Genomic DNA, 14,626 nt, shown 5'->3' on the forward strand with positions numbered 1-14,626 from the left:
AACTTTTAAGGTCACCTAACGGTCTCCACACATTTTCTTTGCAGGTACAATGGGAGCCTCAGGCCCACCAGGTCTTCCAGGTATGTAATGGTTTTCCATTCTTACATCTGCCTAGCTCACATTTTGATATAAACATCTCCCTCAAGCGTCAGAGTGGAGGACAGAAGGTGAAATGAAATTAATTCAAACGTTTTAAATATTGATCACTTTTTAATTTCATAAACAAAGTTGGACTAATTTGGAAGTATATCAATTCAATTAATTTCAATTTCCATTATTTAGTTTAAAAAATCACAACAATAAAAGGTGCATTAAACGTTTAAAACAGCAATGTGAGGTTAAAATTCAATACACTACTTCACGTCAGCTATAATCGATTAAGAAAGTACATTACTACATTTTACGGTCAAAATGCCCTTAGATCAACAGCTGCAGCTAAAAATACTAGGAACAGAGATGCAGGCATAAACATCGGGCAATAACTGCAAATACATCAAAGTTTGTCACACCCATTTAAAACTCAACCTTAACAAAGGCACGATTAATTCATGCCTAGGTGATTTTTATAAAAATGATAAAACATAATGAAGTGCATAGTGTCTTCAGGTGAGATGCCATGACATCTGCACGAGCCGGGTTGGCTAATAGACTGAGTCGGGTTAACAATCCACAATAAACAATGAACCATTTTAAATCTAAAACGTGTCAATAACAAACAATGATAAACATTTAAAACGAACCTAAGATACGTTTCCATAAAAGCATTGGTCTGTAAAATGGCATGGGCCCTTATTTTGGGTTTAGCAAGCTTCGTCTCTTCTTTTATGGATTGTCCACCTAAAGTAATTAGTACACACCCACAGCAAATTGGCCTTCAAAATCTTATCCGGATTATTAAAAAGCTTCCTTCACCCTAATTTGGAAAAACGTCTACTCACATACCTTACCCATGGTATGGCGTTCCATCTATCTGGGGAAGCACAATCTTTCAGTACCAACCTATTTAGACTGCATTCTCGTCTGATCCAGATAGTGGTCCACCTGATATGGGGACTCAATCCAATGGTTTCATTCAAGTGGGAGAGGCCCAATTCTTGGTGGACTATATAGGAAGATATGCACAGTGGGAGGAAGTTCCCACAAAGGCCCATACATCTCCACTACACATTACTACATACATGCATTTAGCTTGATATAAATGAATCTTTACCCCCAGAGATTTCTTGCTTAATCTTGAAACCAAACCAAATATGGTTCCAATTACCACCATCATTAAGATGTTTCTTTTATTTATCAGAAGGGGAAACCAGGTACAGGCACTGTCAAAAAAGACCCATGTAAAGGGAAAGATGGGACCTTCTCCAGCACATGGCCATTAGGTAAAAACTGCCTGGTATTCGTGGATTTGGGCCCCTTGTCATCACAAAGAATTTGCCATAATAGTAGTTAAGTCTAAATCCTCCGTAAAAGCAACAAACGAGTCCAATCACATTTCATATGCCCATGTGTCTGTGTCTGTGAGGACAATTTGGCCTAATGGTTAATTCCTAGGGAGTAATGATCTGACTTAGGTCATTATAAGTTTTTATTATTAAAGGTGATCTTCATCCATTTGATGCCTGACATTTTTGCACCAGAAATAGTATAATGTAGTTCATCAATATCTCACATTCTAGGGCAGATTTGACTTGATTTTGATTACTAGTTGTATATTTTTGATCCAGGGCCAGTCCGGTTGAATTTCGAATTTGGTTCCTTAATTGTGGTGTCTCTGCAATGGGGGTGATAGAGTCCAAAATAGATCTGGAGTGTTCTGAAAGAGTCTGGCTTTTTATTTAGAATAAAAAGTTTTTTGTTGTTCATGTTGTGTAACAAGAATCAGAAGGGAGATCACACCGCATTAAGGTCTATATATTGAAGTATTGTAATGCAGTGTGCAAGCATAGCTTGCTCAATGCCTATGGGTGCTGTAGGTCATACACATGCCTAGACTCGGCTTTTAGGATAAACAGACTAGGTAATATCTAAGGCCTGAGAAACCCAGGTGCCAATCTGAATTCAACTTTCACAGCACTTCGAAATTGTAAGCGATGGAGAACAAGACATGGTGTAAGTATTCCTGACTTGAGAAGAACATGAACAGATGTAGTGATATTTGTTTTCTAAAATATAAACTAATAGGGTGCTTACTTAAAGTCTGACGAGCTAGCTTAGTAGCTTTCATACACGTTTGATGATTACACAGTCAGATTGGACATTGCACTCAGTCTCTTGATTGAAAACGTTCAAATTCTAAAACAAAATTGTCTTACCTTATTAGGTTCTCCTGGCCCCCAGGGATTCAGAGGTGAAGCGGGTCTTCCAGGTGCTAAAGGTAAGGGGGAGGGTTGCATCCGTTCCAAGAGTGATGTGTAAAATGTTTAAATGGAGTACGAGTGATCCACCAGTCAGCACATGGGAACCATGATGAGTTGTAATCAAAAGACGGTATCAGTTTTTTCGGAATCTGACTGAGAGGACCTTGGTAAAGGAAGGGCCTTCTTACCAGGAGGAGTCGAGACTGACAGAAGAATATAGTTTGAAACCTCACTAAGGTAGTTTGGTGAATTAATGTGGCTGCTCCATAGAGTTCTGGACAACAGACCAGAAAAGGTGTTAGAATTCAAGCAGATAAATTCATTTTTTCATGCTTGTGAAATTGATACATCAAATACCATGGAGTGCGAAAAGGTAATAGGTTATTTGTGGTAAGCCGCAAAAGAGTGTCAGCAAGTAATATACAAACAACAAGTGCTGATTGTCATAAAGTAAAAGCCAGTGAAAACAACTTATGCATGCATCAATTAAAAAAACTGGTACTAGAGAATTAAGACCTAACACTGTAATATCAAGACCCCTTCCAAGGCTCTCCAATGAATATAGCTTGGCAGAGAGGCAGAAATACTTAAGACATGTCATTCCGGTGCTGGGATCTCGAGGAGTTAAGTGGACACTCAACTCTCCTTGAGCTTTGGCCCCCACCTGCTCTTACCACTGCCACTGCTGAGAAACAAAGCAGAAAGTAACAGTGGGACCATGCTCGCAGGTGCAGCAAGGGATGCCCTGCACAGTCAAATAGAAAGATCTTCATTGTTTCACATCACAGTGCAGGGTCTCTTATTTCAAAGCTATTTATGTCCTAAAGCACCTCCTTGGCTCCCCGCGTACAGCAAGAAATGGGAATAACCTGAGGGCATTGGACAAGGAGCACATATCCTCTTGCTACATCACGTTCTCATGATTACCAGCAATGCATCCACATTGTTTCAGCTACTGAGAGCAGATTCCCACATGAAAGAGTATCTTTACGAATCCATGCCTTACGCCTGCGATCTTTGTAAGGTTAACCTTTTCTTGGGATTTATAGAAGTAGCGTTGTCTGTACACTGAAGTCACTGTACATATTCCTACCATTAACCTAGTTGACAGTGACCACTTCATGCTCATATTTCACATGCACTTTAACCTTCCCTTCTTTTTTGCTCCACATGCAAACGTTGTTGCAGCTCCCTGGAAACCCGTGTATTCCTGCTTTTTTTAAGAGTAGCCTTACCCCGCTTCTTTGAATAGCGGCGAGCAAAATGTTTCTGAATATTAAAAAATGACTAATGGTGTCAGTGTTCCAAGCATTTTCCATGAGTACCGCCTGCTCCACTAAAGACCCCCTTGCATAAATTTACCAATGCGGAAAATTGAACGTACTTGCAGATTTTTCCCAATTAAAAGTGAAACTGTAATCGGGAAACCCCACAAATCTGATTCTGCGATTCAGGATTTGATTCTTCTGACAAAAGATTCATCTTTTTGAGTGTACACTGAAGTGTAAAAACGTTTTGTCGGTTGGTTGCACGAATTCACCATGCAAAGTTGTTGTATCCCCAAATTCTCAGTGGTCAATAAAGCTTAACATCACACTAAACTCCCCTAAGCCAAGATATTCACACGAGCTTGCCTTACCTTCATAGTGACCTTCAGTCTGACCCTTTCACCGTGTCATAGGCCATGAGACAAAATTCCGAAATGCACTCAACTGAGCCTTCCTGTGACATACCACCAATCCATTGATACTGTGCTTTGTTCCTGGAGTGAGTGTGGCATTCCCCGTGGACACATTTAGTCAAGTCCCATTATTGTTAAACACATTTACACTTCGAGTTATGTCTTCTTGGCTATTCGTGCACACAACAAGCACGTTTCGTGCATGGCTGCTGCATTGTATATGGAGACCTTACATGGGCGATAGTTTCCCATTAAACTTTGGCTCACTGTTCTTCTGTTCCAGGTGAAAAGGGATCCATGGGAGTCGCTGGCCCGAAAGGTGAGATTATTTTTTCCTTTCTGTGGTATCTGCTGGCGCGCGTGCATATATTTTGACTTAGACATAGCCTTGAGCAAAGGGCACGACCTATGCATGAAATACCAAAGGCCCTGTCAGAAGCTCTGCCTGTTGTCAGCAGGGTCATCGGTGTAACATGAATTTTGTGAAAGTAAATAGAGTGATTTTGTGTTCTTGTGCTTCTGTGTTTGCTCCAGGCGACCAGGGGGAGAAAGGATCTCGTGGTCTCACAGGTCAGTACAATGCCATGTGCATCTGCCTCTCTGATGCGACTGTGTGCGCAGAGAAACGCGGGGGGGAACAGGCTGGAGAGACGCTGGAGTGCAGCCGCTCCCAAGCACCGTTTGGGGCGCTGTTCGCTATATATACACACACAGGCACAACATGCACTGAGTCGTTCGCCAGCGCTCAGGTTATGTACACAAACAATGAGCACAGCCTTGAGCAAGGCCAGATCAAGGGTTTTTGCCACTTCCGGCACAGAGACCTTTTGCTCCTTGCTCCCAGTGAGTGCTATGGCAGTCTGGCCTGCTGGTTAGCTCTCTCTGCAGTCTCTGATGTGCTGCTTTTGTATGAGTGCGCGTGTGCATGTGGAGCGCTTTGCGTGATAATATTTCTGTGCTGTAGAAGTGGTGTTTGCTCACTGTGCTACCTTGTGTTGTAGGAGAAGCAGGACTGAGGGGATTGCCTGGGCCGCAAGGAGAGACAGGAGCGAAGGGATCTGCAGGTAACCCCCACAGCACCGCAAACACACAGAAGCGTTTGGACAATCCAGAGCTCCATCAATGAGAGAATAAATCAAATTCTTCTTCATATCACTTACTAAGATGGGCAGTTTAGAGTTTCGTGGTGTTCGACAGAACTGCCATTTAAAGGTGTCAGTGCGCAGCACAAAACAAAGCTGAGCAAGGAGAAAAACAATAGGAATAGGAAGGTGATGAAAAGAGGTAGTAGATACCATTGGAATTGAAAGATAGGCAATAACATGTGAAAGGAAGACTAACTAGATTATTAAAAAATTGAGAATAATCTATACGTAAGATTAAAAAATGTTAGAAACTCAACAGAAATCAGTCAAGAAAGGCAAAGCTGGGATGTATTCTAAAGAGCGAGACTCCAAACCTTCTCCAGCGTCCAGACGGACTGGAAGTCCATGGCAATTGAAGAGTGGACATTGTCAAAAAATAATATCACCCCTCTCCACAGTTTTAGCTCCCTACACAAGTCTTGATTTGTGTTCATTTCCACAAAACCCGCGAACATTAGAGGGAGTTGAGGTATTTTGCTGGTAATTCCTAGTGAACCTTTAGATTGCCTTGTGCCTGTTATTGCTTCATATTTTGATCTGAAATGTCCATGTTTTCTGTAGGAAAGCTTTACCTCAGTGTCAATGTCCTTTGCAAAAATGGCAAATAATGATCCCTGTCTGCCACCAGTTTGAAAAAGAGAGATTGTTTGTGTCCATGAGAAAGCCAGATGGTCCCACACGTTGCATAGAGGCCTTGATGCACATTTCCACACAATGTTCAACACAACTGGGAAGGTTCTGCGGCTGACACTTGGAGATCAAATTCACCCCAGCCCAAGAAACTAATAGAGTTCCGTGTTACATAAAATATTTTTGTCATTTTTGCCAGACATAGCCAAATTTCAGCATTGGTGTTTCTCTCAGTGTGAATTTATAAACAACATTTTGGCTTGTGTCAAAAGCCACGGCACCTGCCTGAGTGGTGGCAACACATCCATCATATCTGCCACAGAAATCAGATGATCAGTTTACTAGATTCATTTGAACAATTATGCTTTGTACAGTCCATTGTGTGAGATATTATACTCGCTCACTCTGGCCATTAGGCAGTCTTTACTATTTCTCCAAGCTTTTTGGTGGATTTTTGTGCCCATGCTGATAAATAATTTGTAACACAAATTCAGTGAAGAGCACACCTTTACGTTAGACTCTTGTAAAGCGAGCGATCACAAACTTCTCTCAACATACTGATCTCCTACCTAGAGGGAAGGATCAAGCAATCTCTTCTGAGGTACTAGTTTTCCAAAAACTGATGACATGGAATATGCGGAGTCCACCATCTAGAAATTATGATGTTGAGGCAAAAACACTATGGGCCAATGTGCATTCAGTGATCAAATTCTACTGTGGCTTTCATATCATATGATGCCAACTCAGGCAGGGCAATTATAGGTGCCGTGAAGGAACTGACGTGGAAGGTAGAGAGGGATTAGACATGCAAATGCCACATTTCAGGGGTTAACAAGTGGTGACAAACTTGCCTACTTCCTGCAACAGAGTTGTGTTTTCCCAGAAATTGCTTTAATCAATCTAATGCCTTTCCTGACTCCCCTCAGCAATCTCTCAAGAAAAAAAGGTGGGTGAGTATTTCAATGGCCAGCAATAAGTTGAGCAGAACCAGGAAGAAACATATTCATTCCTTGTGTGGATCATACACAATTATTCAACAGCCATGATCTGCAGTCGCTGCTATAACAGCGCATCAACGCATGCGAAAAGTACTTGGAGAGAGCTGCACTAAGATCCTCTTGACATCTTGACATCAGAATATTCTTTGATGTTTCACTCACTAAGCCTCATACCATGGATTTGTAATGTTTTTTTGTGAGTCAAACACAAGAGCCCAAGCAAACTGTGAACTGTTCTCACTCCCCATCCGTCATATGCTTTATTTACTTCACCATTGGTCCTCGAGGTGTGCAACAATATCACAAAGATTCACACATAATAATAAAAATTGGACTGGAAAAGTTTACTGACTGCTCCAATGGGATTAGTACATTAAGCAAATCATCCTTGTGGTCACAAACTCCCATTGCTAACTTGGAACGGCTGGCCATGTGGCGATACTTGTACCACTCTATGATAAGAAACAGACATACCACCACTGTCTCCCTCTGTGCCCCCTGGGAAAGGAAACTATTACTATAAACTCAAATGTACACTCACATAACCCTACTGAATATTATTTTTTTCCCAGCGGCATTATTACCTTACATTTTATTAATTCAGTGTATCCATGTGCCAAGACCTTCCTGAGCTTGATTGCCAAATAGTCATTTTTATTCTCCTCTATGGATGGCTTTTGAGCCTACTGCTCAAGACAGAGCCATGGTAGATCAAATTGTGCATGCACATGGTATATGCGTATGAAGATCAATCTCCTCCACCATCATCAATTTGCGCTTCCCATCTTTCATCCCCTCAATCAAACGAGAATACCTCTGTAACTTTGGTATTGGTAACTCCAGGGGTGGGGCAACACGCACCCATTTCCCACCCATCTTAATGATGACCTTAGTATCTTCGGTTGTATGTTTAGATGCTGCTCCTTTTCTGTCATGTCTCTAAAGCCATCCCCTAAGCCCCGGGTGCCTGTTCCAGCTGTAAACCAGAAATGACCTATTGAACGGATCTCACAGTTTGACTGAGATTGACATGCCTGAGTGAAAAAGATCATCAGAAATGTCAGTAAAACTAGGCACTGTGACAACGTAAGACACCATTTTTGGCAAGACTTGAAGAGCTGCGATTAAGCAGGCAGAATAGATGCCTTGCTTAGAAGGCGCCTAGGGACCGCCCCTCTTAGAGCACAGCAGAAACAGTAAGAACTCACTTAATGGCTCGAGCCTATTTAGAGCTATCGTCATCTTTATTAAATTGCACTTGCCTTTTCCAAACGTTGCACAGTGCAAATATCACGAAGATAAAAGTGATTAATGAAAAAATACAATACATTTTAAGAAAAGATGTTAAGTGTAGCATGTCTCACTGCAGTAATAAAATATAAATTAACAAATATTCTGCTTGATAAAAAAATTAATTTCCTTCCAGTGTTCGAGGATATCCCATAGTACCCTCTCACTTAGAAATTCAGTGATTAGTGCATAAATGCCTCAATTTCTTTCGGGCAACCTCGTAAGATTCACCCATTAACACCTTCTTTGGTCCATACCTAATTTCAAAAGGGATTGTTCCTATGGCTGATCCTGTTCAGTTCTTGGTCCCACTTTCTACAGCAGACTTGCTGCACGTCGGATAATTACAATTTTCAGAAAAAATGAAAGACCTAGCTTGTTAAGAAATGAACTCTTTTTCATGTAGTCAGTATCTATCTATCTATCTATCTATCTATCTATCTATCTATCTATCTATCTATCTAGTATGCCTTACTCCAGACCCTCATTTCTCTTAGAACAGACCGTATCTGTACCCCATATTTCTGACAGACATTTTGCCCTGGGATACCCTGCTCACTGCTTACCCCAGCAGCAGGTGTCTTTGCTAAGTCACCTCTTTTTCTTCCTTGTTCTCCACATAATTAATCCATTCCTAATCTTTACTGAAGGTATCTCAGAGGAGTGGTATGAGATAAAGGTGCGTGCATGTCTTTATTCCACCAATGTAAGAGTACAAGGTGAAGACGTATTACTACGTACAGACAAACTCCTGGGAAAATGGGTGTGGTTCTTGCAACACATTCTGATGAGATATGTTTTTCAACAGGTCCTCCAGGCCCAGACGGACATCCAGGACCCAGAGGTGAGATAGTACTTTTTAGAATACCAATAAATAATGCGAAAGGTAGTATAATTATGAGGCCAAAGGGTCACATGAACACACCAGTAGAGCATTTAAGAGAGGACGTGATCCAGAGACTGATGCATAGTTTTAGGAACCAGGGGAACATGCTGTCAAGCTCTAGATCAGAGGATTTTCTTTTTAAAACAGAAAATGACTTGCCTCCTTGGAATATTTGAATAATTTTATCAGGCATTGTAGACCGGCCACAAGGGTTAATACAATTTTGGTGGGGAAAGACCTATTTAGAGTCACTGGGAAATAACGCTACTGCTCTTCAGAAAGTGTATTTTTATGAACGAGAAATGCTGAAACATAAAGAGCCATGCAATAAACAATGAACCTACAGGTGGCAAATCAGAGAGAAGGCCGGCCCCATGACAACCAGCTCAGTTCACTAAAATGACTTGTCAGGGTGATAAAGTGGAAACTAGTAATGCAAAGTTAAATGCTGCAAAGCAGAACTCACCGTCAAAGTCTAGTCCTATGACAAGGACTGAAACTACGGATTTTAAATCGAAAAGCAACCTTTAAATACACCGAACTGTGTATTTTCTGGGCTTCTGCATGGCTTTGAACTCCACTAGTTTTGGGGAGCAGATAAACTACCAGAATCTCTTGGTAAGTATCACTGGGTAAGCTTTACGTCGAGGTTGGTCTTTCTTAATTGGGACAACAGGCAAATTTGGACAGCTTTGCTTTAAAGAAACAGCAAAATACAATTAGGTTTTCAGAATTACCAACAAATATACAAATATTCTTCAAGGAAAGTCATTGTTGAGATATTTTCTTAACATATTCATCCCTGGTGTCTTGAAAGCCTAGCTTGATTTGCTCTTTTAGTAGCTCAGCTTCTTAAACTATACAATTGTTGGATGTGCTAGTGTGAACGTAGGGCTAAAGAGGGGTATAGCTTACCCACAGGTCAAGTGTTTTGGTAATTTGCAGTGCATGCACCGTTTGGAGACATCTCAGCCATAAGACATCTTTTAACACAGCAAGGCATGGCATTATAGTCCTAAATATGGGCCACTACTCCACACTGTGTCAACTATAAAATAAGGATTCTTGATTGATTACTGAGCAACCATTGTCATTATTTCTAGGTGAACCTGGACTTCTTGGATTACCTGGACCACGGGGCCCACCAGGACCGGCAGGGGATACAGGGGCAACAGGTAAGGAGCTTATAACTCCTGCTACATGTTCGAAAACCCTTCTAATTGTTTTTTAGATGCCTCGACAAGCGAATGAGGTTGTATAAGTTTGCATTGTCCATCCTCACTCATGCTTTTCATTGTTAATGAGATCCTAATACATTGAAAAAAAAGATAATGCACAAAGTTTGCTCTCATTGGAGTAAATAAACATTATTCATTTTGAGAAGGGTGGACCCAGCAGTCAGCCAAAAATTGGAGTTATTAGGATGGCAGATTATACATTCCCGCAAGACACAAAACTGCTGAGTTGTAGCTTGATGCAAGCTCATTATAGAATTAACCCATTATATGTGTGTCAACCCTATGGTAGACATAATGAAACAGAACAAAATATAAATCATGGCATCTGTGTTAACATTTAGTAAAAGAGTTGTGGGAATTTTGCAGCAGAAAATCTGGAAAATTGTATTTGCTTATCTATTTTTATTGAAGAAAATAACTTTTTAAGTAGGAGAGAATATAGAAAGAGAATTCCTCACTTTTACCCAAATAAACAAGTGAGTCTCCATACTAAAAAGACAGGCTAGATACGTATACCATGGTCATTAGCTCTTGACAAAAGTAGTATAATAAAAGCTCTTGAACAACTGTACTCTTGAAAATCGAGTACAAGAATATGGTGACGTTCTAATATTGTAGGCAAAATATCAAGGGTCAGAATATCGAAACGTACACAGAGGGAAGTATAGATTTTCTATTCTTAACTCCATATATATATATATATATATATATATATATACATACTAGAAGATGAAGGATCACAAGAAAACAATAGCCAGCCAGGTCCCAAGAAAATGTAATATCCAAGAAAGAAGTGACTCAAACAGATGATCTCACCAAAGAACAAAAATATATTTCCACTACAACGTTTCAGCTTCCGCCTTCCTCAGGTAGTACAAGATGGTTTGCTCAGTGGCTGCACAGCTGACACTGCTGGATTTTCAAAAAGCATCATGAGTGAAGATTCCAATTGGAATGTGCAATCAATGCAGTCCTGGGAACTCTTCAGATATGCAGAAATCACGTGGCATTGTCAGTGGTGTTCAGTCCATCTGGATGCAGTGATTTTAAACAGTACATCCAGAGGTTTTCTCTGCTGCCCAGTAGTTCTTCCTTTAAGACTTGCTCCACAGGGAAAATCTTCAAATCTGATAGTAAATGGTCCTCAAGGTTAAAATGATTGGCTACTGGTGAATAAGCCATGTCCAGAGGGAGGAGCTTTCACCATGGTATATTCTGCCACCTAAATCTTTGTATCTCGCTTGATGTAATGAGGTTTGGACATCTGTCTTGACACTGACAGTTGTTACTGTGAAATAAACACTTCATTGAATACAGGAGATATGTACCCAGCCGCCTAAGAAATGCAGAAAAGGGAAAAAGAAACAGGAAGAGAAATATAAGAAAACAATGACAAAGAAAGAAAGCAGGAATGAAAAGAAACCTGCAAGAGTAAGATAAACAAGACAGGAAGTGTAGAGTAGTGGAAGAAAGACTCATGAAGTGGAACGAAGAGCGAGAATCCTTGGTGTTTGTCAATCCCGGCATTTGGCAGTTTAAGCAGGGGGAGCAAAAGAAAAGCTGTTGTCCTCTACTCTTATCGATTTATTTATTTATTTTACAAGTTAAGCTCTTCATGCTGTTGCAGCGCAGCTATGCAGCCTCCTGTGAGAGAGGGAAATGTGCAGCTGAGGACCCCTGTGTGTAGCTGATCACAGGGCCCAGGGCTCATTGTTGAAGATGGCTACTTGGAATCGCTCAGCATGTTTGTGCAGATTAAAGCAGAGAAGTTGCTACAACAGCACTGACGTTTAAATCTGTAAGCAATTTCATTGCACCCCAGTTCAGAATGAGGTGCAAAGAACCCTAAATTCCCCGGGAAATTTGTAGTGGCATAGTAAAAGGCATAGAGGTACCGATAATTCCCGGACATTTTTCAGATGTGCAACACCAAGCACTAAATTGGTGCATGGCATCCTTGGGAAATCACTAAAAGCACTTCGGGGGTTTTGACTTGTCCCTCTGGTGAGCCTCTGAGCCCAGATGTTGATTATGTTTTTTCATTTGCAGGAAATTGAGAAAGTATATGGGCTCGAATGCTTTTAGAGAAGAAGATCCTTCCAGCTGGCCATGTTGCTGGGCTCGAGAGAGTCCTGTTCACATGTGTGTTTGGCCGGCTATAGACAGCCGGCAAACATCCTTGTGCACTGAGGGGGAGTGCTGGGCAACCCCCCCTCCAGCCACGTCATGCCAGTGGTCCTGGCAACTTTTACGGAAACAACATAATAAACAGAGTTTATTATGTTGTTTCTATAAAGGTTTTACAGGTCCTGCTGCTGGTTGGGGGGCGACGCTCCTCTGCCCTAGTGGAGGAGCCGCCCCTAGTGAAAGGGATTGTGAATGATTCAAGCGTCATACAAAAAAACAAGTGTAAGAAATGTGCCATGCCCATTCAGCAGGAAAGTGGTATGGTTGTGATACATAACCACTATTGAGGTAGCACACTGTTATTTACAGAGAGCACATTTTCTGTTGAAATGACCACTAAATTTGCATTGACATGCAGTTTTACTGGTAGATTTCTGCTGCTTTCTTCTCTGGGTGTAACAAAACAGAGCCAATGGGTCTCAAAATTACAAAGGGGCAGGACATTGCTGTTATTGGTCCCATCAAAATTAAAAAGGATCTCGTAATGAGGCTCTGTGTGACTAACTTGTTCTGTTATATTGTAAATTTGTATTGAAAGCAGAATATTGATCTGCAAATTTTCTAAACTCTGATTGAAGAGCATTTCAGAAACCAAAAACTGGAGTTTAACACAACCTGCAAAATTGAATCCTAGGAGTCAAAGGTTCAACAGAGGTTTTACTTACAATTCATACAGCCAGATATGGATGGAGAGGTCTGGAAAATATGAGGTGATGGGACGCCACAAACTACCGGTTTGTAGTCCAACCCAATCGGAGGTACCTTGTTGTGTAGGTCGTTTGGGGATGTCACTCAGACAGGTTCAGTGGTGTTTGCAGTTCAGTACAAAAACGTCATACTGTTTGCTGTGCTAAAAGTGTACTACATAGACAATAACATCTGTCACATCTGGTGCCACTAGATGGTAGCCGATGGCAGGATAGGACTTCATTGCCAATTTTACTAAAACAGTTTCTAATTGTAATTCCTTTTCAGTTCCCCCTTTCATAAGTCTTTCCTATTTCCCATTCACTTCACAGGTCTACCAGGACCCCAGGGACCCCCAGGTAAGCAGTGCAGCAGTTCTCTGTGAACATATATTTATCAGGTGAAACAATCTCAGGTGTCTCTCGTTGATGTGTGATAAGATCTCTCTAAAATGTGTTGCAAGTAATGAGAACTGACATTCCAATGTACATAAAAGTCCGTTCTGACACAGACACTGACATACACAGACAAATTTCAACATACAGGTATGGGGCAAACGTACACGTAGACACAAATAGAGATAAACCACCAGAAATTCACAAGGACATTTTAAAGAAACAAGGCACGCATGGACCACACAATCAGGGAAACATGGGCTGGGGCCAGGAATGTGAGTCTCCACCTCCAGCTCTTGCATCTTTTCTATAGGAAGATCCTTACACATGTAAGTTTACTACTTAGTAATCAAGGTGGAAGGGACTAGGGGAGTGGCTAGAAAAAGTGAACTACTTATAACCTTTAGGTAGGCGTTTAAGAAGGCCTGAGGAGGGGTCTAGGGAGGGGTAACAGACACCCACCCATAGAAGAGTAAGCCCATTGCTATTCACAAGCTACACTTCTACAGTTACTACAGCCAGTTAGGGCACAGAACTGTAGTAAATGTGCTCTAGCTCAGACTTCCACCACCACACACATGGACAACCACTCGCTCTGCAACTCCCTTCCATGGGGTAGTAAAATAATGGAGGCAGAGACTTAAAATAAAACACCATAAAAAATGTTAAATTAAAATAATTTATTTTGACTTTTTAAAATATACATATCAATTAAATTTAATGTTGAAAATTATACATAAAATATACATAAAATATACATATTATGTGGTAAAGGTAAAATATTTGTATAACTTATTTTAATTTAAAAGTAAATGTAATTTAGTTTAAAAAAATTAAATTAATTTAAATCAGTTGTGTTGATAACATAATAAATGAATATCAACATGTCAAGATTTTATTTTAGGTGGGATTTAAAAAAAATATTTTTTTAAATAATTTTAATTTTATATATATATGTAGATAAGTAGATTTTACTCACTTGTATATTTAACTATGTGAATAAGACCCAATAAGACGCAATGTGTGCACAATTATTTCGAGTTACTTAAAAGCCAAGTGGAAAACCGTGTTAGCACTTACCTAGGAAATGTTTCTGCCATAAAGTTGAGACTAATCAGTAGGCCTCATTCAT

General features: G+C 40.5%; 1 protein-coding gene across 3 annotated transcripts in view; it reads left to right on the top strand.

The window, feature by feature from the left end:
• COL17A1 (collagen type XVII alpha 1 chain) overlaps positions 1-14,626 on the top strand; it is a 159,379-nt gene that overhangs the window by 82,493 nt on the left and 62,260 nt on the right. For all 3 annotated transcript variants that reach the window (XM_069239450.1, XM_069239451.1, XM_069239452.1), the window contains exons 25-32: positions 45-80; positions 2,321-2,374; positions 4,322-4,357; positions 4,573-4,608; positions 5,040-5,102; positions 8,910-8,945; positions 10,091-10,162; positions 13,432-13,458. In XM_069239450.1, the coding sequence (XP_069095551.1) occupies positions 45-80; positions 2,321-2,374; positions 4,322-4,357; positions 4,573-4,608; positions 5,040-5,102; positions 8,910-8,945; positions 10,091-10,162; positions 13,432-13,458 (360 nt within the window). The remainder of the gene's footprint in view (positions 1-44; positions 81-2,320; positions 2,375-4,321; positions 4,358-4,572; positions 4,609-5,039; positions 5,103-8,909; positions 8,946-10,090; positions 10,163-13,431; positions 13,459-14,626) is intronic.

The sequence above is a fragment of the Pleurodeles waltl genome, chromosome 6, assembly GCF_031143425.1.
Source record: "Pleurodeles waltl isolate 20211129_DDA chromosome 6, aPleWal1.hap1.20221129, whole genome shotgun sequence".
Lineage (NCBI taxonomy): Eukaryota > Metazoa > Chordata > Amphibia > Caudata > Salamandridae > Pleurodeles > Pleurodeles waltl.